Source organism: Eleutherodactylus coqui, chromosome 3 (genome assembly GCF_035609145.1).
Source record: "Eleutherodactylus coqui strain aEleCoq1 chromosome 3, aEleCoq1.hap1, whole genome shotgun sequence".
Lineage (NCBI taxonomy): Eukaryota > Metazoa > Chordata > Amphibia > Anura > Eleutherodactylidae > Eleutherodactylus > Eleutherodactylus coqui.
Genome location: NC_089839.1, coordinates 107,430,670 through 107,453,144, shown reverse-complemented (window position 1 = coordinate 107,453,144; position 22,475 = coordinate 107,430,670). Strand labels below are relative to the sequence as shown.

Sequence of the window (22,475 nt, the reverse complement as noted above, 5' to 3'; positions counted from 1 at the left end):
GGCCATAACAGAATACGATTTTTCTTAAGGCGATTTGTGTGCTCTGGGTCGCCACTTAATATATCACTCAATGTCTTTTCAGCTTGAGGTCATGGACTGCTGCTTTTGCAGTTTCCTGTAAAATGTTTTGATACATCTTTGGGCTTATTCACACAAATCACTGCACCCTGACTCATTGCAATCAACGACACCATTACAGACACGTTTTTATTTATTTTTAAAAATCACGGAATGTTCGCACAGCGTCCGGATCCTGATGCAGCAAAATGGCTCAAAACACTCGTTCCGTGCTTTATAGTTGGGATGAAGTTTTGATGTGGGGCTGTTCTGTTATTTTTCCTGTGAGCATTGTGTTGTGCATTTGTGCTAAAAAGTTCCATTTTTGTCTAACCTCTCTATAGAACATTTCCCCAAAGTATTGTGGAGCCTCAAAGATGTCTTGGGCAAACTTAGGATGAGCTGCAATGTATTTGCGCTAGCAGCAGCTTCCTTCCATGAACAGCATGCATATTCAGTGTTGCTGTAGTTCTTCAGAAATAGATGTGTGGAGTAAAGGGAACTCAAGGCCCTTTTACACAACACGATTATTGTGCAAACTATGCAGTACTTCAAAGAGGTTGCACGATAATTGTAGTGTGTGTGTGTGTGTGTGTGTGTGTGTGTGTGTGTGTGTGTGGGGGAATCTTTTAGGGTGCTGTCACGGTCAGAATCTTCTGCATTCTGTGTCACTAGTCATGGTAAATTAAATGCTGCACGGCCCCATCCTCATTTTGATGCAGAATTAAGAGTTTAAATCAGCCCCCAATTCTGTATCAAAAGCTGCAGTTAACCCGGCAGAGGATTTTGATGCAAAATTCCACTACGTCCCCAGGGAAATATTGTGCCCAGGTGAAAGACCCCTTCTACAGATCTAAAAATCATTGATCTGCTACTGCATAGGCCTGTGTAAACAGGCAATTGATCTATTCACTGAAATCAATGGGACCAGCTTGCTTTTTATTCTGCATGCAAATATAAATTAAAACAAACAAAAACAAATAAAAAAATAAACAAACAGGTCCAGAGACGCAGGGAATAGACAGAGATTCGGTCCGTGAATATGCTGCGTAATTGCAGACCCATACTAAATGCGCTCTTTGGGTGTGTTTGTCTATACTTGTAACAATCAAATCATATTTTATTAGTAACCAGTGTAGGATTCCAGGAAATTTCAAGTAGTTGCATTACTTTCTTCCCCCTGAATATACACATTACAGTGCTGGTGAAGGCAGATGCACTTTGGTACAGGATCGGTCAATGACCTCTCCACATTTGTGAATGAAGTTATGTAACGTGATGAAATACACAGCAATCCAGTACTGATGTAATTATGCTCAGGAACCAATTACCTGATTGTTTTGTCTCTGATGGTTGTCATTCTGCGCATTGGATGAATTTATCTCAGCACATACTTCTTCCATGCTGTGTTTATGGTGAACTTGTGCTTATTCACAGGAGCCAATGTAAAGACGCAAACTTGCTGCAGGGAGGCGTCCGAGTCCAGATAAAATAGCAGGCAGATTCCAGAGTCACAATCCAAACAATGAAGCAGCGCTATAATCACTATTCATAGAGTTGGAATGGAAACCAGGTCTAAAAAAATAAAAAAAACACCCAAGCAGTGCTGACAAAAATAGATGGCATTGCACGTAAATAATTAGGGACATATGTTAACACCACCACTAGGTACTTGCTTTAAACTGGATGTAAACCCTTTATTTTCATCATTTTTTGTGGTTTTTTTAATAGCCAATTGTTTTAAAAAAAACCTTTTACACTTTTTTTTTTTTTTTTTTTTTTTTTTAGATCAGGATTTAAAATGTTAGTGACTAATTTTAGTCAGTGGTACATCTGTAGATGTTGCATGTTAGTTTTTATTACTTCCATGTCTTTTTTATAGTGCATAAAAACAAAAATAGTGTCCAGAACTGCAGCTCAATGTCATTCAGTTGAAGGTCATGTGACTAGGAAACATGATGTCACAAGCCCAAAGAAGAGGTTGCAGCACTTGCCTGAGCAACACAGTCCCTCAAACGACTAATTGACACGGGTGCTGAGAAACAAACCTCCGCCAAACTAATATTTGTGACTTTCCTTAAAATATTTATGTCATAACCCAAGCCCTGAAAACCCCTTTAAAAGGGAACCTCTCAGCTCCCTTATGCACAGTGTAGTGACGGACACCAAATTTCGGCCATGTGTTACCGTTTAACATGCAAGGCTGCTTTTACATGGGATGAGCTGTCATTCGGCAACAGATCATCCCAGCGATAATTGTTGACTGAATGGAGGACTAGTGGCCTGGGAGCATTGCGGCCCGCTCACCTCCATTCACAGCAAGCAGGCCGTAGCTCATAAGTGAACGACTGCTAGTTTACACTGAATGCTTTTGCTAGAATCCAAAAAGGGAATCGTTTCACGTAAAATCAGCTTAAGTTTTCGAAAATCATTTATCTGAATTATGAAACCAGAGAGGAGTCCAATAAGATATGGATTTTCCCCACCCCGCAGTTGCTGATCGTATTATTGTGCATAGGGAGGATCCCAACTAACCTGTTCATCAATGGCTGGAGGGATGGGGGTATAACCTCTGGCAGCACAACGCAACCGCATTCACTTACTCTACTTTGTGTTGTTGCACTACGGGATCTCAGGCCAAGCAATGTGCGTCACGGCCAATGTTGCAATGTAGCTCTACCATTAAGCAGTATCTTCCGCCTATGACAGTTACTGTGTTAATTGAAGCAAAAGATATAGTGCCATGAAGCAGAAAAATTAACCGCTATACAGGACACATATGCAACTTGAATCAACACAGAATTGTGAACTTAGAAGAAAACAAAGATGGAGTAAACTTGTTTTTGATTTTTTTATTTGGAAGATCACCAGTTAATTTACAGAATACTTTAATTGGACAATGCTTGGAAAGACAGAAAAAAAAATATATATCTAAGAAACATCAACCGGTCCAAATGTTTAATTCGTGTTGACCCATTTCTGAGATAAAGAATAGAGTGTGTCTTTATAGCACGTTTAATACCTTTCAGATACAATAATGTTAAACACTGCCATTGGAAGCAACGTCTCTACAAGTCGAATACAACCTACATATTGCTTACATAAGACGCGGCTGCATAACATTGTGGCAAGATACAGATGCCCCCAGCTTGGCTATATACTACTGAATTCATATGTACACCTATCCAAGAAAGCTGGAGTTCCAGGACATCGTATCTGAATACAACCGTATCTGCCAAGAAATAACATTGTATTACAAGGCTTAAATAGCTAATTAGTAAGGGGTCAGATATTTCTCCTCCAAGTTAAAATGGAAATATAAGTGAATGACTACTAGTCACCGCTATACGTCATTTCTACAACCAATACATTATGGAACAGGATCATATGGGCTAACAGTTCTTAACGTGGCAAGCTGTACCGTCACCAATACTGTGGATTACAAATAAATAGGAATGCTTGATACTACTAGGCAACACGATGGCAGTAGTTTTGAAACTGTGTACAACCATGCATAAAATGTGACAATAGATGATGTGCGATTCTATAAAAGGCATATAAAAAGATCTATCAAAAATGTTCTTCAAAAAAGTCATATAAAACAGGCAGTATGTGCACGGCTTTAAGAACATGCTGAGATATGAAATAACGGCTGCCTATGTTTGACAGAAGTATAGAGTTGACCCTTGCCATTCACAAGACCATAACTAAATCCTACATACAGAAGAACCCCCTGTAAACGGCACCATCATTGGGGTGAATGAGGTGATGTCTGGAGATCCGTGGGAGCAGCAGTCTTCTCAGGTTCCTGCTGGTGTTCAGTGTTAACAGCACTGCGACTTACTTTCTGCTTGCAGAGGTTCCTGATCAAGTTGTACATTGCCAACATCATTTTCCTCTACAGGAAAGTTCTTGGAGTTTGCAAGTATGTTGTCTACCAAACAGCGAGCGGCTTCATCGATGTTAACATTATCCTGAAACAAAATGCATACAATAATTTATTCATCATATATTCGGATATCTTTCCAACTATGCAGACAAATCTCAGGTTCTGGCAGTTCAACCCCTCACGTGCCACAATGATCAGCAACTGCAGTATGTAAGCAACGACAATCAGTCATGTGTAAACGGGCCAGCGATGGGCTAATAAATGAGCTACAGCTTGTTCATCAACATAAAGATGCTTGCTGGTTGGCTGCACAACTCCCCATGTGAGCCAGGAAATGCGCAGCTGACCAATGATAGCAGGTATTAACAATCATCTGTCCCCACCTGAGATTGTCAAGCAATGAAGGAGTGCCGATTGTCATGCGCAGTCAGTCAGTGCCGGTTTCGCAAGAAGCATAAACCCAAGCAAAACATACTGTATATAGTCAAGTATAAGCCGACCCGAGTATAAGCCGAGTCAATAACTTACCAAAAAAAAAGGGTAAACTTATTGACTCGAGTACAAGCCGAGCGACACGCGAGAATATGCTGGGTAAACAAAAAAACTCCATACTCCCCTCCCAGCCGGCGTCTGTGTCCTTGGTGGCAGTGCGGCAAGCTGCTAGAATCCTCCCTGCTCGGCTCTGTCATTCCCCGCTGTCAGCGCTGTAATAGGCTGTGAATGATCGAGCGCAGTGATTAGCCAGCGCTCGATCCAATCACAGCACTTCCTTTCACAACGCTGACAGCGGGGAGGATTCTAAAGCAGCTTGCCGCACCGCCGCCAGCTGGGAGGAGAGTATGTTTTTTTTGGGGGGGGGGGGGGGTTAACCTTCCCTGATTCGAGTATAAGCAGAGTGGGCATTTTCAGCACAAAAAAAAAACTCGGCTTATACTCGAGTATATACGGTAAATGTTGCCTGCTGGGCATCACGCTGCTGCGGAGAGAAGCTCAAACTGAAAATCCTGCCACCGAGCAAGTCCAGAAGAGTGCAATATGTTCAAGTCACAGAGCTGTCTTTTTGCTTTGTATCAGAAACTGAACAGAGGGCGAGTCCTAGCAGCTCCCCTTAAACAAGGCAAATGGGAACAGCGCCCTGCAGAACATCATCGTGGCCCAGTGGTGGAGATAAAGTGGCCTCAGGACACCAGGAATGGATGTGCTGGAGGAGTGGGAGTGCAGGAGCAAAGGAGAGCACGTCTGTGGCAGCCAATCAGCAGCTGTGGGCGTTCCCTTTTACTCAGGGTGGCCAACCCATGTCTGCATCCATTATTCTGGTGGAGACATATTACACTAATACCCTCAATCCCTTGGGTGAACAATTTCTGACTACATGTAAAACTACCCTAATCTAGGGCTTTAAAAGAAATCTGTTACCACCTTTTCACCCTCTTTAAGGCTGCTTTCACACAGGCGAGAAAACCGTGCAAGATTTGTGCATTGCAAACGCACAAATATAAATCTTATGGTTTTGAATGGGCTCATATACACGAGCAATTTCTTCCTCTCATCACATTGTGGGAAAAAGTTGTAGCATGTCCAATCTTTGGGCATTTCCTTGGAACACCTCGCCCATTGTTTACAATGGGTCGGGAAACGCATCGCATGGCGTGTGATGTTTCCTATTGAAAACAGTGGAAAACACTTGCCAATCCACTGCACTGGAGTGATGGGAGGAGTTTCACATAAAAACATCTGGCATCTGCAGTTTCACGGCTCACCTGTGTAAAATTAGTCGAAGGGTAGTATAATTTAGTGAAACAAGGATTACAGCGATACGTCTATGTATCTGAGAAGTAGTTTGTTAGAAGCTTCCTTTATACAATTAGTAGCCATAGAGAGGTCTGGAAGTAGTCCTCGATATTCTTTAGCTGCAAGCTAGCCCCACCTTGCAGCCACCGATTAATAGAATCCCAAGAGACAGCAGAGTCATCCAGAAGCTACAGAGCCAAGCTAGCCACAGGGGTGTCTGGTGTCACCTGCAGCTCATTAATCTTCAGCAAATCAGCATTACCTACCTGAATTCCACCCAACCCTCCAGCGCTGTAGGATTCAACAAAGCCACTTTTCTTATTTTAGACCATTGCTTACCTTTGCACAAAATTTTATGATTTTACACAAGCCCTTTAAGAGATCTTTGTGCAGTAAACGTTGCACATTTGTTACTGTTAAAATGATTTACCTTTGCAGATGTTTCAAACCATGCAACAAAACCGTGCTCTTTACAGAAGTGGTCCATATAAGTGGGATTCTGCGTGCTGTTCTCCCTTTTTTGATCACATTTATTGGCAAGAAGAATGGCCGGTATGGGACCGCCACCAGGAAGGTGCACTTTATTGTCCAGGTCAGATTTCCACTTCGTAATGGCTTCAAAGGTAGAACCTCTTGTCACATCAAAGACCACAAAAGCACCCACTGCCTCCTTGTAGTACACACGTGTCATGTTCCCAAACCGCTCTTGTCCTAATGGAAAATGAAAATAAATATTACAATCAGTTGTTTAAAACTCTATTAATTCAATTTGTTCTCAACCCAGACAGGCACTTTTTAGGAAATGCGTGTCGGGGTTTTTAGGCTCCATTTTTTTCCTCCAGCTACCAAAATTTTTGCTGCTCTTTCCCCCCCCCCCATGACATGACAGAGCTATTTTATTATATCTTTCTTTTTTCACTGACTTTCTCCCCCCCCCCGTTTTTTTAGTTTTATTGGGTGTTGGAGTTAGGTCGTTTTTTGTTTTATGTACATATCTATTTTATTCTGCAGTTTTTTTAAAGCTTATTTTTGTAACTTTTTTTTTATATCTATATTCCCCATGATTTCATACAAGACCTCTGGGGATCATTCACATTGAAAAAAAAAAAAAAAAGACACTTTTCCACTGTAGCTGGGGAATCCATGGGAGCAGCATCCATAACAGCCGCAGCTAGAGGGGAAAAACAACCCCCTTTAGTGACAATAGTCACAGGCAGGGCTGATCTGGGCCAGCTAGGACCCTCTAACTTGGCTGCGATAGGGGATGCCTGGCGGTCTGCTTTTTCTATCACGCTGACCGAGTGCTATATAGCTTGCAAAGGAGAAGGCAGAAGTGGTTAAACCTTCTCTTCCGGGTCCTCAAGTGCGACTAACCCAACCTGCTCCTGCTTGGCTGCCATTTGCTAGAACCAAGAACTGTAAACTTTACCGTGCTTGATTTTTAAAGGGTTAAAACGTTCCTGCAATTCTGTGCCATTGAAACATTGTGCTCTAGCAAGGCAAAATTAAATTTCCCACAAAAAAACTAATTTCATTTTATGTCCCTCCATACTTCGGGATTTTATAAATTCAAATGAGTCTCACCTTTCAACTAATTAGATAACACAGGATGTTCAAATGTCTTTACTGCATGATATTAAAGTAAAGTAATGGCCAGACTTTGATTCTGTACTTCTAAGAGTATGGATGACCTCCTCTATGCTTGTAATGGTCTCCTGTGACTTCTACCACAGGGCCACCCAGCCGATTTCTTTTTATATGGTTTACTAGTTGCCATCTTCAAGCATAACAGAGCGGTGACAACAGAACTATCAGCATCCAGATGTCACATACATGAAAGAACTTCAGAAATCAAGAAATCATTCACTTTTTTTTTTCTTGCTGCACTTTTTGAAACTGTAGGCTCAATCATGTGAACTGTGTTATGTGGAAGAGATGTGAAAACTGTAGTTACAAAGAACTTATTTTTACAAAAAAGCAGAACCACAACTCTGAAACTAGGATTTCTCTGTTTTCCCCCCTGTGGTCAATGGTATGGCCTTATCCCAACAAAAAGGCTCAAGTTGCAACAAAGAGCATGAAATACACACCCGTTAAAATGCCATGTTAATTAGGACACGATTCAGCTTTGCTGCTTTTTCTTTCATTTCCACCTTCAATGTGACCCGTTCTCTGCACAATTCCATTAATAGGTGGAAAAGTTGTACCCTTTGACTTTATGACAGTAGTCAGTCTTTTTGGGTAGGTGTCTATCAGCATGGCACATCTTGATTTGTCAATCTTTGCCCCCTCTTCCTTGCAAAGGCGCTTCAAATCTGTCAGATTACGAGGACATAGTGTGTAGCGTCCTCTTGAGGTTGACCCACATAATTTAATAGGATTCAGGTCTGTGCTCTGGCTGGGACATTCCAAAACCTCAACGATCTTCTGGTGAAGCCATTCTTTTGGCGTTTTGGAGTTATTCTTTGGGGTTGTTGTCTTGCTAAAAGGTGAAATTCCTATTCATTTTCAGCTTTTTAGCAGACGCCTGAAGATTTTGTGCCAGAATGGATTGATATCAGGAACTGTTCCTAATTCCCTCCACCTTGACTAAAGCTATATAATAATTCTGCCTCCACCATCTTCACTGCAGGTTGGGTGTTCTTTTAGTGATGCGCAATGTTGGCTTTGTGCTAAACATACCTTTTGGAGTTAGGGCTAACAAGTTCCCCCTCGGTCTCACCTGACCATAACACGTTCTCCCACATACTTTTGGTAGACTTGATTTGGGTTTTGGCAAAACATAGCCGGGCTTGGATGTTCTTTTTAGAAAAGGCTTCTGTCTTGTCCCCTACCCCACAGCTCAGACATATGAAGAATATAGGAGACTGTTGTCACATGCACTATACCAGTGTTCCCCAACTCCAGTCCTCAGGGACCCCTACAGATCATGTTTTCTGGATTTCCTCAGTATTGCACAGGTGATGTAATTATCGTCAGTCCTCAGACATTGCCACAGGTGTTCTCACTATAGGATATCCTGAAAACATGACCTGTTGGGGGTCCCTGAGGACTGAAGTTGGGGACCTCTGCACTATACAACCAGTACTAGACAAATTCCTGCAGCTCCTTTTAATGTTGCTGTAGGCCTTTTGGAGACTCCCGGCCTGATTTTCTTCTGGTCTTTTCATTACGGACAAACTAAGAAAGCGTCAGGAGATTCCTTCTAGAAGAGCTGAACTTTATATGCAGCAAATCAGAATCACTGTAAATAATGGCATCGTAGTACTGACTTAATTTTTGTTATTTTTCCACCCAGAAAGATTTCAGTTTATACAATCCCATTAAAAAAAATAGATAGCGGGTCACAATGAGGGTGGGAATCATCATGAAAAGATTCGTCGTCGGATTTTTTACCTGACAAAAACAAGGCATGTTAACAGGTGTGCGGTGATCCTTTATATCCACTGTATCTGTGGCCTGGTCATAGCAGAAAAATAAGTCATATAGATCTTTCTAAATTGTGAACAGAATACTGGAGAGCTACAAGAAAAGTCAAAGACACAGGGTTTGTTGCAATAACTGGCAGACTGTTCTGTGCATCAAAAACCATACAAATCGAAATAAAGATACCAACAGTTGAAAACCAAATATTATGGCACAGAAAGATATAGACTATCCAATTCTACTAGGCGCTGGGCAGAAAACAGATGGATCAACATCAAAATATAAAAATGTATACCTGCTCCCAACTACTAACACATTTGGCTTTAATGGTTAATGTTATTTTATCTACTGGAGATATAATTTAGCCTGGAAGAGATTCCGAGACATCAGAAAAGCTATGCAGATTCCAAGTAGTTTCCCAGTCATGCAGAGGTATAGTAGGCCCGATACACTTCAGCTGCTCTGTACAGCCTGGAGCTTGTACAGAGCACAAAACAGGGCTGTGTTTACAAGGCCTTTCCATCTAAACATAACATGTGGTTTTCACTTGAGGAAAACAAAAAGGTAACTCCTAGAGCAAGTAGCAATATTGCATTAGACAAAGGAGAGGCAGTACTCATCCATCCTCAATCCCAGTGATCAGACACTACAGCTCCTGTAGTCCTCCGGGTCTTAGGCTACAGTGGTCAGGTGGTAGCCATTCATAAACATGGCTCCATGTGTCCGAGCACCTGACCACTGTGGCCTGCAGTTGACTGTAGCGGTCAGGAGCTAACCATTCATACACAAAGACCAGAGGAGAGGATGGATGAGTACTGCTATTATTTAAACACATGTACAGCCATTTTAAGAGAGGTTTTCAAACTTGGACAACCCCATTAACTCACGTGAGAAAAATTGCAAAATTGTTTTGCCAACCGGAGGGAGCACCACTCTAAATTCATGGAATACATTTTAATCCATTTAGTACATGGCTTATGAATGCTGACTATGTTACAGGTTAACATGGGTCATGCAACACAGTTTCAAGAATAATCCTTTTTACTAATGCTTGCCTACATTAGTTTCATTGACCAGGGAGTAGTCTGCTTAGTAACACATGAAATGATGCAAGACCAAAATACATTGCAACCGAAGAGGGGCATCTATATTCTTCTGTGAGATAATATGGGCACTGAAGCAATTACCATGATAAAAAGTCCCTGGAAGAAAGTCTCATCTTTCCTTACTAGTAGATAGCCCATTCCAAGATGGCAACTAGTGGAGAATCCACTTAAGGGCAGAGTTCTTGTCCCAGGACACTGTCTGCAATCTATATATATATTAAATTAAAGGGGTTGTCCCGCCACCCAAACAATTTTTCCCCCCTTTAATGCCCTGTAGAGTAGAAGCATCACACACTACAGCTTTACACACACACACACACACACACACACACACACACAAAAAAAAGTCGATATTTTGCTCACCTTTATTCCTTTTCTTACCCATATAAAGCTGGCCTGAAGAATTTTTCAAAGATGGCGCCACTGGGAAGTTCCAATGATGCACTGCTGTCTCTCCTCAGCGTGCGCGCTCCCGACGACGCCGGTCACATGATTGGAAGACCGGCGTCATTATAGAGACGCACACTGTCATGGGGCGAGCGATATCGGGCTGTGAGTGACAGCCCGATATAGCTCTCCCCCTCCGGGAGCCCCCTTCACTGCTTTGAATGGAGCCGACAGCCACCCGACCCCATTCAAAGCAATGGGAGAGCAGTGCGATCTCCTGCTGCTGCTCTGTCAGCTGTAGCAGGAGATTCCTTCATCCCCACAGCACGTCTCCTCATCACTGGACACTGTCACATCATTGTCATATTATTGTCCCAGTGTCCAGTGATGAGGGGGCATGCCGGGGAGATGAAGGAATCTGCTGCTACAACTGTCAGAGCAGCAGCAGTAGGAGATTGTGATCTCTAGCATTACTTTCAATGGCAGAGGATCGCGATCCTCTGCCATTGAAAGTAATTGAAAGTGAAAACACCACAACACACACACCACCCCTCCCCCCAGTGTCCCCCCCCAAAGCACCCCTCCCCCCACATGCCCCCCCCAACACGCCCCACACACACGCCCCCTTCAAAGCGCCCCCCCAGTGCCCCTTCAAAGTGTCCCTCCCCCCACAGTGCCCCCTTCAGTGTGCCCCTCCCCCACAGTGCCGCCCCACACACATGCCCCCCGCCACAGTGGCTCACGCACATACGCCCCCCAAAGAGCCCCCCGCTGCGCAGTGCCCCCCCACACATGCACCCTTCACAGTGCCCCTCCCTCCAAAGTGTCCCCCCTCACATGCCGCCCCAAAGTGCCCCCTCTACCGTGCCTCCTCCACAGTGCCACACACACACACACGTCGCCCCAAAGTGCCCCTCCCCCCAGTGCCACACACGCCGCCCCAAAGTGCCCCCTCCACAGTGCCTCCCTTAGTGCCCCCCCCACACATGCACCCCACAGTTCCCCCTCTAAAGTGCCCCCCATCCAAAGTCCCCCCCCCACCATAAGTACACTGACAGCACCCCCACCTCTCCCCGCCAGAAGTACAGTGACACCTATATATAGATAACACAGCTCACACCCCCTCCCCCCAGCACGTCAAATTACTGTCACAGACCCCCTTCCCACCCCACACGACAAATTACTGTGACAACACTCCCAATCCCCTGGAGACAAGTCTATGTGACAGCACCCGACGGCCACAAGTCTATGTGACAGCACATGATCTCATCTGCATCGTACCGCTGCGGTAGGGGGGGGTAAAGGGTGTCTGCTGACTCACCGGCGTGGTGATGCTGGAGGCCGTATTACCTGATGTCCAGCATTGCTAACAGCTCCTAGCAGGAGATGTGCATATCGTGAGTGCCTGATCACGTGACCAGATGATGTACATCACTATTGTAATGCACTGGATCACATGATTGGAGGGGAGCTGGATCAGTCACCCATACCAATACTCATTGTACAGTATCATACAATTGAGCATGGATCCACTCTTACCTTTACTAGTAGGGGTTACCTAGACAAATCTCTCAATATATATCCATCTACCATCCTGATATAGATTAGGCATATCTATGGGGGATGTTATGTTGCCAACAAGAACCCGATAATGAAAAGGTAAAAGCCCTAGAAAGACATCATAATAAAAAAAGGTAAATGCCCTAGAAAGACATAATGTGGCAGGAGAGAAAAACATCCAGAATTCTGGAGGAAATATTACTATTACTATTGATAATTATCAATATTTCCCCTTCTGCCTAGTGATCTTATAGACTCAATACCTTGGAAATGGATTTGCTCCAAATTCCTATTAGGATACTGGCGCATATGGTTAGCGAGGGGAGTATTGTCCCCTCTCCTAATATTACTCGTATGCGCAAATATCAGTCTCCTCAGCGATTGTGTGGTTTTACCCACATCATTTTTAGGACAGAGGCATGTGGCAGTGTATATCAGATTTGAGGATCGGCAATTCAAAACGCTCTAATTTTATAAGATAGTTTAGTATGGGCACTGCTGAAAAATTCCCCCTTCATAAATTTGCACACTGAGCAATCGGCACATGGAGATGGGCTACAAAATTGGGAACAGTTCAAGCAAGAGAGTGCTCTGTCAGGAGCTAGATGACTTCACTACCCTAGCTTTTATATTGCGTACCTGACGAAAGGTTAACAAAGGCCAACCGGGAAGGATATCTCCAAGATCAGGGTCTTCCTTGAGGATGTCCCAATATTAGCATATTATGCATCTGTGGGACCTCACTATCATATGTGGCTGATAATCCTCAGTTTCTGATCCGAATCTTTTTTTCGTGTAATCAGCAGGACTATTCTGTTTGATTCCTCTGCTTGTTCAAAGACATCTTTTACTAAATCTTTGTTGTCGTTTTAAACTTTCACCCCTAAAATCCTCCCTCCTCAGAGGAGCAGTTTCTCCTTAGATGCAAGAATTGACCCTTGGGTATACCCTTTCTCAAAGGAAACCGGTGGCAACTTTCCCACAAAAGGCTATTTGCAGCCGTTGGTTTCCGGTACAGAGTGGATGTAAGTGTGCCTTTATCAGTCTTGCCAATATGAATATCTAAAAACGATATGGAGTTTTCTTGTATTTCTGGCGTCACTTTGTGGTACATCTCAACCGGAATATCAATCGCAAACTCTCCAAACTCTTAATAGCAGGTAGCCAGAATTTGAGGGGACACCTGTCTTTTTTAGATAGGCGAGGTTCCTAAAGTTGGACAATAAGATTACAGTTGATCCTACAGTTCTATACTGTATTTTTATAACATGAAAAACACTTATTTAAGAGATCATAAATTCTGTTGCAAAGCTTGACTGCTCATTGTTGCGCCATTTACTAACCAAACAGGAGTCAGTAATGTGGCAATAGTATTGCTGTTTGTCAATGGAGTGGTGTGTGGATCTAGCTCGCACTAAGCTCTACACACATCATATTATTGCTCATATGACTCTGCTCACTTGCTTCACATTCATTAATCATATTATATATGAAGAAAATCCCACATTACTACTTCAGGCAAAAACGTACCAAAACAAACATGATCTTTGTATGGAGCGACAGAGCGAAGCACGTGCTGGACTTTCTGCGATTTGTTCACAAGTCACAAGACGTGCAGCACAATGTTAATCCGCATACAGTGGAACGCACGGCCCAGCTTCAAACTAATTATAGAAGTCTTACAACGCCGGAGACTTAGTAAAACTATCAATGCTTGTTACTATATTACAGGCCTGGTAGATATAGTTTAATGGACAGTCGTACGCATTATACATTGTGTAACTCATTGAGAATATAATGACAAACGGTAAATGGAAACCAATATCAACCACCATTTCAGGTCTGGATTCCAAATCCATTCGTGTGACATTTATCCTGCCAACTTATGGTTGACTCAGTAGTGTGTATGGCCCCCCACATGCCTGTTGCACCCCAACATCTAGGCACAGTCCTGATAAGACTGTGGGTGCTGTCCTGCGGGATCCCCTTCCAGACCTGGATCAGGATGTCAGTCCGCTCTTGGCCAAATAATTATGTGACTAGAATAAGGCAAGGCTCCGAATGCTTAGAGTATTAAAAGGGATTTAACTTGAAATTTTGATATTGCTCATCAACAGGATAGGAGAAAACTTGCTGAGTGTGTGTGTGTGTGTGTGTGTGTGTGTGTGTTCCAGTGGAGATCCCTGCTAATCTGAAGAGGGGGAGTCTTATGTACCCCCCCCCTGCTTGTCACTGTAGGGGTAACCACCCCCTGTAGGGATGTTAGAAAGAATGGAGTGCAGACTAAGCCTGCACAGTAAGTGCTCCATTTATTACAATCGGGCCATCAGAAATAGAGAACTATATGCTTGGGTATCTGGGCAGTCCCGCTGAAAGCGAATGGCATGCCAGTGCCAATGGCTTACAGTGCTCCATTCAGTATCCTCCTCACTGCTGTAACCCCACAGTGAGGGCAAGGAGGACACAGGACCCTCTTTCCAGATCTCACTGCTGTGAACCCTCCGGAATGCCACCGGTGAGCAAGTTACAGTTTCTTCACATGGAAACACTAACTACAGGACAAAAAAAAAATAAAAAATGCAGCATGCACAGCTTTTCAAATTTGTGGACCAGACCATTCAGGTAAGAGGAGGGGAAACAAACACACACACACACACACACACGTGACCAGATTGATTATAGGTCTTTTACCTCAGGAAAATTTGAAAATGAAAGTCATTCTGATGTCTCTGTTGGCAAGTTTAAAGGACTAGATTGGCCCGCTGGTTGCTATGCAAATATAAAAGGTCGGGAAACGGGTTGTAAAGGTTTTTAAACCTGTGAAGCCGAGGATTCGGCTTCACGTGTTTGCCTTCCAGGTTTTGGAGGACATGGCAACAGTCAAACTGGTAAGCAGTTGATATGAACGTCGCTTAGCGACGCTTGACTCTACCTAGCGGTGCTGTTGGCTAAAGCACAAAGAACTTCGACCTGGCCTTCAGGTCACTGAATGTATCAAACGCAAATGTTATGATTTTACAGTGGTGGTTGTTTACCCACAAGACCGCTGCAGCCAATAGGAGGCCCCAACACAGATCAGTGACATCTCGTAAACAATGTGGGGCTTCTATAGAGGCTCAAGTTACTGATGAGACATCACCGGGCCAGAAGACCTGGTGACATTACGAGTCAGATGCCATGGCGCCGGAGCACAGTTTCTGCCAAGAGTATATTGCTAAAAAAAATGGATTATACCTACCTGATAATCAGGTTTCGAGTAGTCTCCACGACAGCACCAATTGAGATTGCCTCCTCCTGATAGGACAGGAACATACTGAGAGGTTAAAAGCTCCCCCCCTTCCCCACTTTCCTCAGTGGATTCTAACGAATTGCCGGGGTAGGAGCTCAACTTAAATTTTTTCCCTTAACCGGGATTTTTTTGTTTTTTTGTTTTTTAAAATAAAGTTATATTATATATATGTTTTTTTATATTATATTACATAGTTTCTTTTCTATCAATTTAGGGGGGGGGGGGGGGGAAGGTACGGGTGCTGTCGTGGAGACTACTCGAAACCTGATCAGGTAGGTATAATCCATTTTTTCCCCCAGTCGTCTCCACGACAGCACCAATTGAGACGTACCAACTAAAGTTTCCCTAGGGTGGGATTGCTGCCGAGAGGACCTCGCGGCCGAAGGCCATGTCCTCGTCCTGCTGCACTTTTACCCTATAGTGTTTAACAAACGTGTGGGGTTTCTTCCAGACTGCGGCTTTGCATATCTGCTCGACCGAAGCTGAGCTATGTTCGGCCCATGAGGATGCTACTGCCCTTGTAGAATGGGCTTTAAGAGCTAAAGGGATTTCCTTCCCGAGGGCTTTATAAGACTCTATGATGGCCAGGCGGATCCACCTGGCTATGGAGCTTTTTGCTGCTTTGCTCCATTTGGGCCACTGAACTGGATGAACAAGTTGTCGTCCCGCCTCCAGTGGCTTGTCGCCTCTATGTAGCCTAGGACTGCTCTCCTAACGTCCAGGCAGCTTAGGGTTTTTTTCTTCCTCGTTTTTAGGTTTACTAAAAAAATGAGGGGATTATTATGTCTTGGGACCTATGACAATGTGATACTACTTTTGGCATGAAGGCAGGGTCCGTTTTAAATACTAATTTGGTGTCCGAGGTTTTCAGGAACGGGTGGCGAATGGACAAGGCCTGCAGCTTGCTAACCCGTCTTGCGGAGGTGATGGCTACTAAGAAAATGGTCTTGATAGTAAGCATTTTTATGGGTAGTGCTTCGATCGGCTCGAATGGTACCGCTATCATGGCCCTTAGGGCCCAATTAAGGTTCCAGTCTGGAAAAAGATTTATGGGTCTAGGCCGTAATCTAGTTGCTGCTGCTAGGAACCTGTTGACCCATCTGTTGTCTGCGAACTTTGTGTCACATATGGCGCTAAGGGCTGCGACCTGGACCTTCAGGGTGCTTTGAGAGAGGCCCATCTCTAGGCCCTCCTGCAAGAACTGTAAGATTAGAGGGATGTCCGGGATAGAATCCCCGCGATCCCTTCCCTGTCTCCATGAGGAAAATCTTTCTCCAAACTTTCTGGTAGATAAGGTGGGTAGTCTTTTTTCTGCTGGACATTAACGTTTCTACTACTCTGAGAATCCCTTCTCTTTTAGTGAGGATTCCTCAAGAGCCATGCTGTTAAGTGGAGATTGTCTAGGCTCGGATGGCTCAGTGGCCACTGCGATAGAAGATCTGTCCAGGTAGGGATGACGACTGGGTCCTGGACGCTCAATGTTGCTACGAGACCGAACCAGCTTCTTTTGGGCCAGAAGGGGGTCACCAGGAATAGTGTGCATACCTGGGTTCTGAAATGTTGTAAGACTCTGGGGATCAGTGGTATAGGAGGAAAGGCGTACACCAGCCCCTCTCCCCAGTCTTGGCCTAGGGCGTCTACTGCTGTCGGACGATCTCCTGGCCGGAGGGAGAAGAAATTGCTTACTTTGGCATTTTCCCTGGTTGCGAACAGGTGCAATTGTGGGGTCCCCCACTGGTTGATCAGGATTCTGAATGCTTTCAGGGAGAGAGACCGTTCTCCTGGGTCTATTTGCCTCCTGCTGAGAAAGCTCGCTTTTTGGTTTAGCGTCCCCTTCAAATGGGTTGCCGTGATCGAGAGGATCCGGCCCTCTGCCCAGTGGAAAATTTTCTGTGCGATGTTTTGCAGAGCGGGAGATCTTGTGCCCCCTTGGTGTCGTATATGGGCGACCGTGGTGATATTGTCTGACAATATCTTTATATGCTGGTCCCGTAGCGAGTTCCCTAACTGCTGTAGGACCTGCCATACGGCCTGTAGTTTCCTGTAATCTGAGGACTGTTCTTTTGTCCTTTGAGGCCATGGGCCCTGAAAGAACTGGTTCCCCACATGCGCTCCCCATCCCCAGGCGCTTGCATCCGTTGTGATGTGAGTGGCTGGGTTTTGTAGCCAATGAACCCCTCTCCGCAGATTCTCTGGGGATGTCCACCAACACGGGGATGTTTTCACCATGCTTGGGATGTACATTCTTGTCCCTAGGGAGGACTGCCTTTTGTCCCACGTGGATAGGACTGAGGCTTGCAGGGCTCTGGTGTGAGCCTGGGCCCATGCCACTCCTGGAATGCACGACGTCAAGCTTCCCAGGAGAGACATGGCTTCCCAAACTGTGCATAATCGTCTCCGTAAAAAGGTTTTGACTAGCCGTCGGATTTTTTGTATTTTCTCCTCAGGTAGGCAGGAGCATTGCGATTATACCCAGAAACGTTTTCTGTTTGTCGGGATCTAGGCTGGATTTTTCCCAGTTTATGATCCATCCTAAGGATTGGAGAAGTTCTAGCACTATCCTCAGGTGTTCCGTTAGGAGTTCTCTGGACTCTATTATTAAAATATCGTCCAGGTAGGGTATTATTAGGACCGACTCTTCCTCAGGTAGGCGGCTACCTCTGCCATAATTTTGGTGAAGATTCTGGGTGCTGAGGAGATCCCGAAGGGCAGGCATCTGAATTGGTGGTGCTCTATTCCTTTGCCCATATCCACTGCGAACCTTAGGTATTTCCGGGACCCCTCGTGGATCGGTACGTGGAAATAAGCATCCTTTAAATCGGTGGATGCCATGTAGGCTCCTTTGGGAATCAACTTTATCGTTGAGGAGATGGACTCCATCTTGAATTTTCTGTATCTGATGCGGGTGTTCAGAGGTTTCAGGTTCACTATCATCCGCTGTTTACCGCAGGGTTTCCTTACTAGGAAGAGCCTGGAATAATGGCCCTGGGTTTCCTCGTTTTGCGGTACGGGGGATATTGCATTTAGTTGTTGCAGGTCCCCAACGCTTTGCCTTAGTAGGTGTAACTGTTGTTTGGAGCCTCCCGTGATAATGAATTTTCTTCTGGGGAGGGACACCAGTTCTATCCGGTATCCCTGCTGTAAGATCTTTGGGATTCATGGGCCTTCAGAAATCGCGGCCCCTTGATCCACAAAGCCCCCCAGCCTTGCCCCTACGGGGATGGCGTCAGGGTCTCTGCTTTGGCTCCCCCTGGTGGGGGTTAAAGAGGATGTTCCTTCCTCTGCCCCCCTTGGGGTAACTCCAGCGGCCTGTCTTGCCCTTGCCTCGGGGCCCGGAAGAAGGTCTTCCCTCTCTGTGGCTTTTCTTCCGGGAATCCCTTTTTGTCGGCCGCCTTCTCTAGAATCTTGTCAAGGTCCGGTCCGAACAAAAATGGCCGTAGAACGGGAGGGCGCATAGCTTGTTTTTTGAGGCTAGGTCGCCTGACCACGATTTCAGCCATAACTCTTCTGGCTGAGTTAGACCGGGCTGTAGCTGTCGCTGAGAGTTTGGCAGTTTCGGCCGCGGCATCCGCTTAGGAAATTTGTTGCCATACGCCGGATCAGAAGCGAATTTAGGATCTGTTCCCTCGGCATCTTATTCGTTAGGTGTAGCTGTAGCTGTTCTAGCCATACCCCCAGGGTTCGCGCCACACAAGTGGCTGCGATCCCTGGCCTAAGTATGTTTGCCGCTGCCTCCCCCGATTTCTTAAGAAGGCCCTCAGCTTTGCGATCCATGGGATCTTTTAACTGTGCGGCGTCCTCAAAGGGCAGGGTCGTTTTCCTGGCTACTTTGGCCACTGGGACGTCTACCTTAGGTACCTCCTCCCAGCTTGCGCAAACTTCCTCCTCGAATGGGTACCTCTTTTTACCCCTCTAGTGGAGAAGGAGCTTGCGTCTGATTTCCTCCACTCTTTCTGGATTATTTTGGTGATATTCTTGCGGACAGGGAAGGTATGCTTGCGCCTCTCCCCTAGTCCCCCAAATATCTCATCTTGTAGGGTATGTGGTTCTCTGGGCTCTTCCATTTTTAGTGTAGCCCTGACTGACTTAATTCCATTAAGTCGTCCTGATGGAATAAGTATTTTTTGTAGTCCTCCTAATCTGAGGACTCCTCGCCGCCTGTTCCTCGTGCTCCGACCCGATAGAACTCTCGGAGTCGGAAGAAGCATACGCCCTTTTATGGCGTTTCGCTGGTGGCGCCAGGTGTGACGTTAGGGCTGATCTACCTCTTCTTTCACCAGCTTCCTAACGTCCTCCTGATTCCTCTTTAACTAGCCTAGCTACGCATGCCTTGCATAGAAGCCTCTGGTACGTAGCTGGCAGTTTTATCCCGCATTCCACGCATTTTCTGAGTTTTGTTCTGGGGGGGGGGAATGTCTTTTTTTAACCCCCTGACAAATAAAGCATTTTTGCGTGTAAATATGCAATTTTTCCATACACAATACACTGGATGTTTGCATTGTATTTTTTGCGGGTAAATATGCAATTTTTCCATATACAATACATTGGATTTTGCATTTTGTATTTTTTGCCGCACTGGCTACTTACGGCCGCTGAGGCTGAGGTTTCAGCTGTCTCTGGGGCTGGAGCACTCATTACTATACCGGTGCTGCAGACACCCTGCGACCTGTAGTGCTGGTTTGTTCTGGCTTCTCTCAGGTTCCTATTTTTTTTTTTTTTTTAATTTTCGCGCTCCTGCGCTAAGCCCCGCCCCCTGCGCTCCTGATGCAGACGCGATGACGTGCAGGGAGGACGAGGGGGACTGAGGCTCCCACTTTGTACCCCCCATGGGCCGCCGCGGGAGGAACCTGGCCCGGGGGTTACCACCCCATGTGGCGTCCCGGGAGTCTGGCTGGGAAGGGAGGACAGGCTGACCCACTGCCCTCCGATCCGCCCGTGAGTAGGCTTCCGGCTAGCTTCTCCACCAGCTCCTCTCAGAGATCCTGCCTCCTGGCAGGACAGGAAGACACTGAGGAAAGTGGGGAAGGGGGGGAGCTTTTAACCTCTCAGTATGTTCCTGTCCTATCAGGAGGAGGCAATCTCAATTGGTGCTGTCGTGGAGACGACTGGGGGAAAAGATTGTTTTTTGAGGCGGTTTATGTGGGGCTCCAAAATTATGTGACATTTGAGTTGGACAACCCATTTAAATAAGGTGAAAGCAATGACAGAACAAATGCATAACTAAAACCAGGCATAACTAAAACATACAACATGAAAAAACATTAGTGCTGAAAATACTCAACTAGTGTGAAATCTGAAGCGAATGCTGGTGCGAGGGATAGTACAATTCTGCCACAACAATACAGCGCATGGCAAGATGAATATATAGCATTAGGATTGTTTCACAATTAACGTACTTCATGAGCATGTCCAGCCTGCTACCTCGGCACCCTAGCAGTGGATCCGTGTGCCGCTAGTTTAGCCATGAGCTGTTGCCCCGAGTAACTTTTGCCTCATTCAGGTATGGCATATATGCCAGGAAAAGCCCCCCAAAATATACAGGGTGGTGCAGTAGTAGTTAAATCATTTTTAATGCAAATACAAAAACACTTCAAAAGATGTAAAATTTTAACAGATGGAAATGGAAAGTAAACTTTCAGAAAGTTCCGTTAAGGCTCTGTCACATCTGCGTTTGGGCTCCCTTAGGACTTGGCAGTTTCTCTCTTCTGCTTTTTTGAACAGGAAACTGTAGGGGGAATAAAAAAAAAAAAAAAAAAAAAAGACTTCCCTTTTTTCTTTTTTAGAGGATCAAATCGCACACTAAACTGCGCTTTTTGGTCATGCAAAAAAAAGAAAAAAAAATACCCGGTAAGGATTCCAATTGAAATCAATGACAGATAGAAGAACTGGAAAGGTTTCTATGGGGAAAAAAGTGAATCCGTTTGAATTCAGTTTAACTTCAGTGTCTGTTCCAAAAATGGAACTGAGAAATGGAAAGTCCTAACGCAGTCCAAATGTAGATGTCAGTTTTTGACATAAGGATCAACCATTGCACCCTCAAGGTCGATGCAAGCTTGGAAACGATAAGCCACACGTTGCCATACACGTTTGAATTGAAACGGTCTTGAATTTCTCAGCGATAGCAAGCTTCAGTTACAAGGAGGAGTGCTGTGGACCGATGAGCCCACTCCCCAGGTGTCCGGAGGCTTTAGGGCCCCAACACAGGTGGAGTTTTTTTTGCATTCCATAACTTAATCTGCCACTGCGAATTCCGCACTACAATCTGCAAGTCTTATTGCGGATTTTGATGCAGAATTACCGGCAGAAGCAAGCAATTTCAATTCTGCATCAAAGTCTGCATGGAGTCGTACAGATCTTGGTGTGGAATGCTATAAGATTCCGCCCGTGTCAAAGCGTCATTAACGGACAACAGAGTTTATAGGGGACCTGAAAACCCTGAAGTGACAATTGAAGTGGATAATAGCAGTTTAGGTGTGATGTCTGGGCAGGACTCATTCAGGGATTGATAGGCCCGTTCTTTGAGGGATGTGTAAAGCCCCATTTAGAAACGGATTATCGCTCAAAAGATGGCTTTTGAGCGATAATCGTGTCTAAACGGGCGGCCATTGGGCACTGTTCATGCACTATGCGTTCATGGTTGATTTTTAGCAAGCTAAAAAAGTCAGTGATGAGCCTCATCAGCACCGTGTTCTCAGCGGGATACCAGCTGATAGCATTCTTTAAGCCGGTATCCTGCATGGAGCTCTCAGCGATAGCTCAGAGAACAAAGCAGCCGTCAGCACTCCTGCTGTTCTCTGAACTATTAGTTCAGCAGGATACCAGCTGACAGCTCAGAGAACAAAGCAGCTGTTTGCACATACAAAGCAGCTGCTGTTCTCAGAGCTGTCATCAGTGTCTCGCTCCGCCAGCATTTAACTCTTAAGTAGCTTATTAGCTACTTAAAAGTTTATGCAAAAATGATCGCTCAAAA

The 22,475-nt window shown here is 45.0% G+C and overlaps 1 protein-coding gene across 1 annotated transcript in view; it reads right to left on the bottom strand.

Moving 5' to 3' along the window:
• Nucleotides 1–2,894: 2,894 nt before the first annotated feature.
• Nucleotides 2,895–22,475, bottom strand: part of RAB32 (RAB32, member RAS oncogene family) — a 45,240-nt gene continuing 25,659 nt past the window's right edge. The window contains exons 2-3 of the mRNA XM_066595946.1: nucleotides 6,168–6,448; nucleotides 2,895–4,031 (exon numbers count right to left, since the gene is read on the bottom strand). Coding sequence (XP_066452043.1) covers nucleotides 3,882–4,031; nucleotides 6,168–6,448 — 431 coding nt within the window. The 3' untranslated portion in view covers nucleotides 2,895–3,881. The remainder of the gene's footprint in view (nucleotides 4,032–6,167; nucleotides 6,449–22,475) is intronic.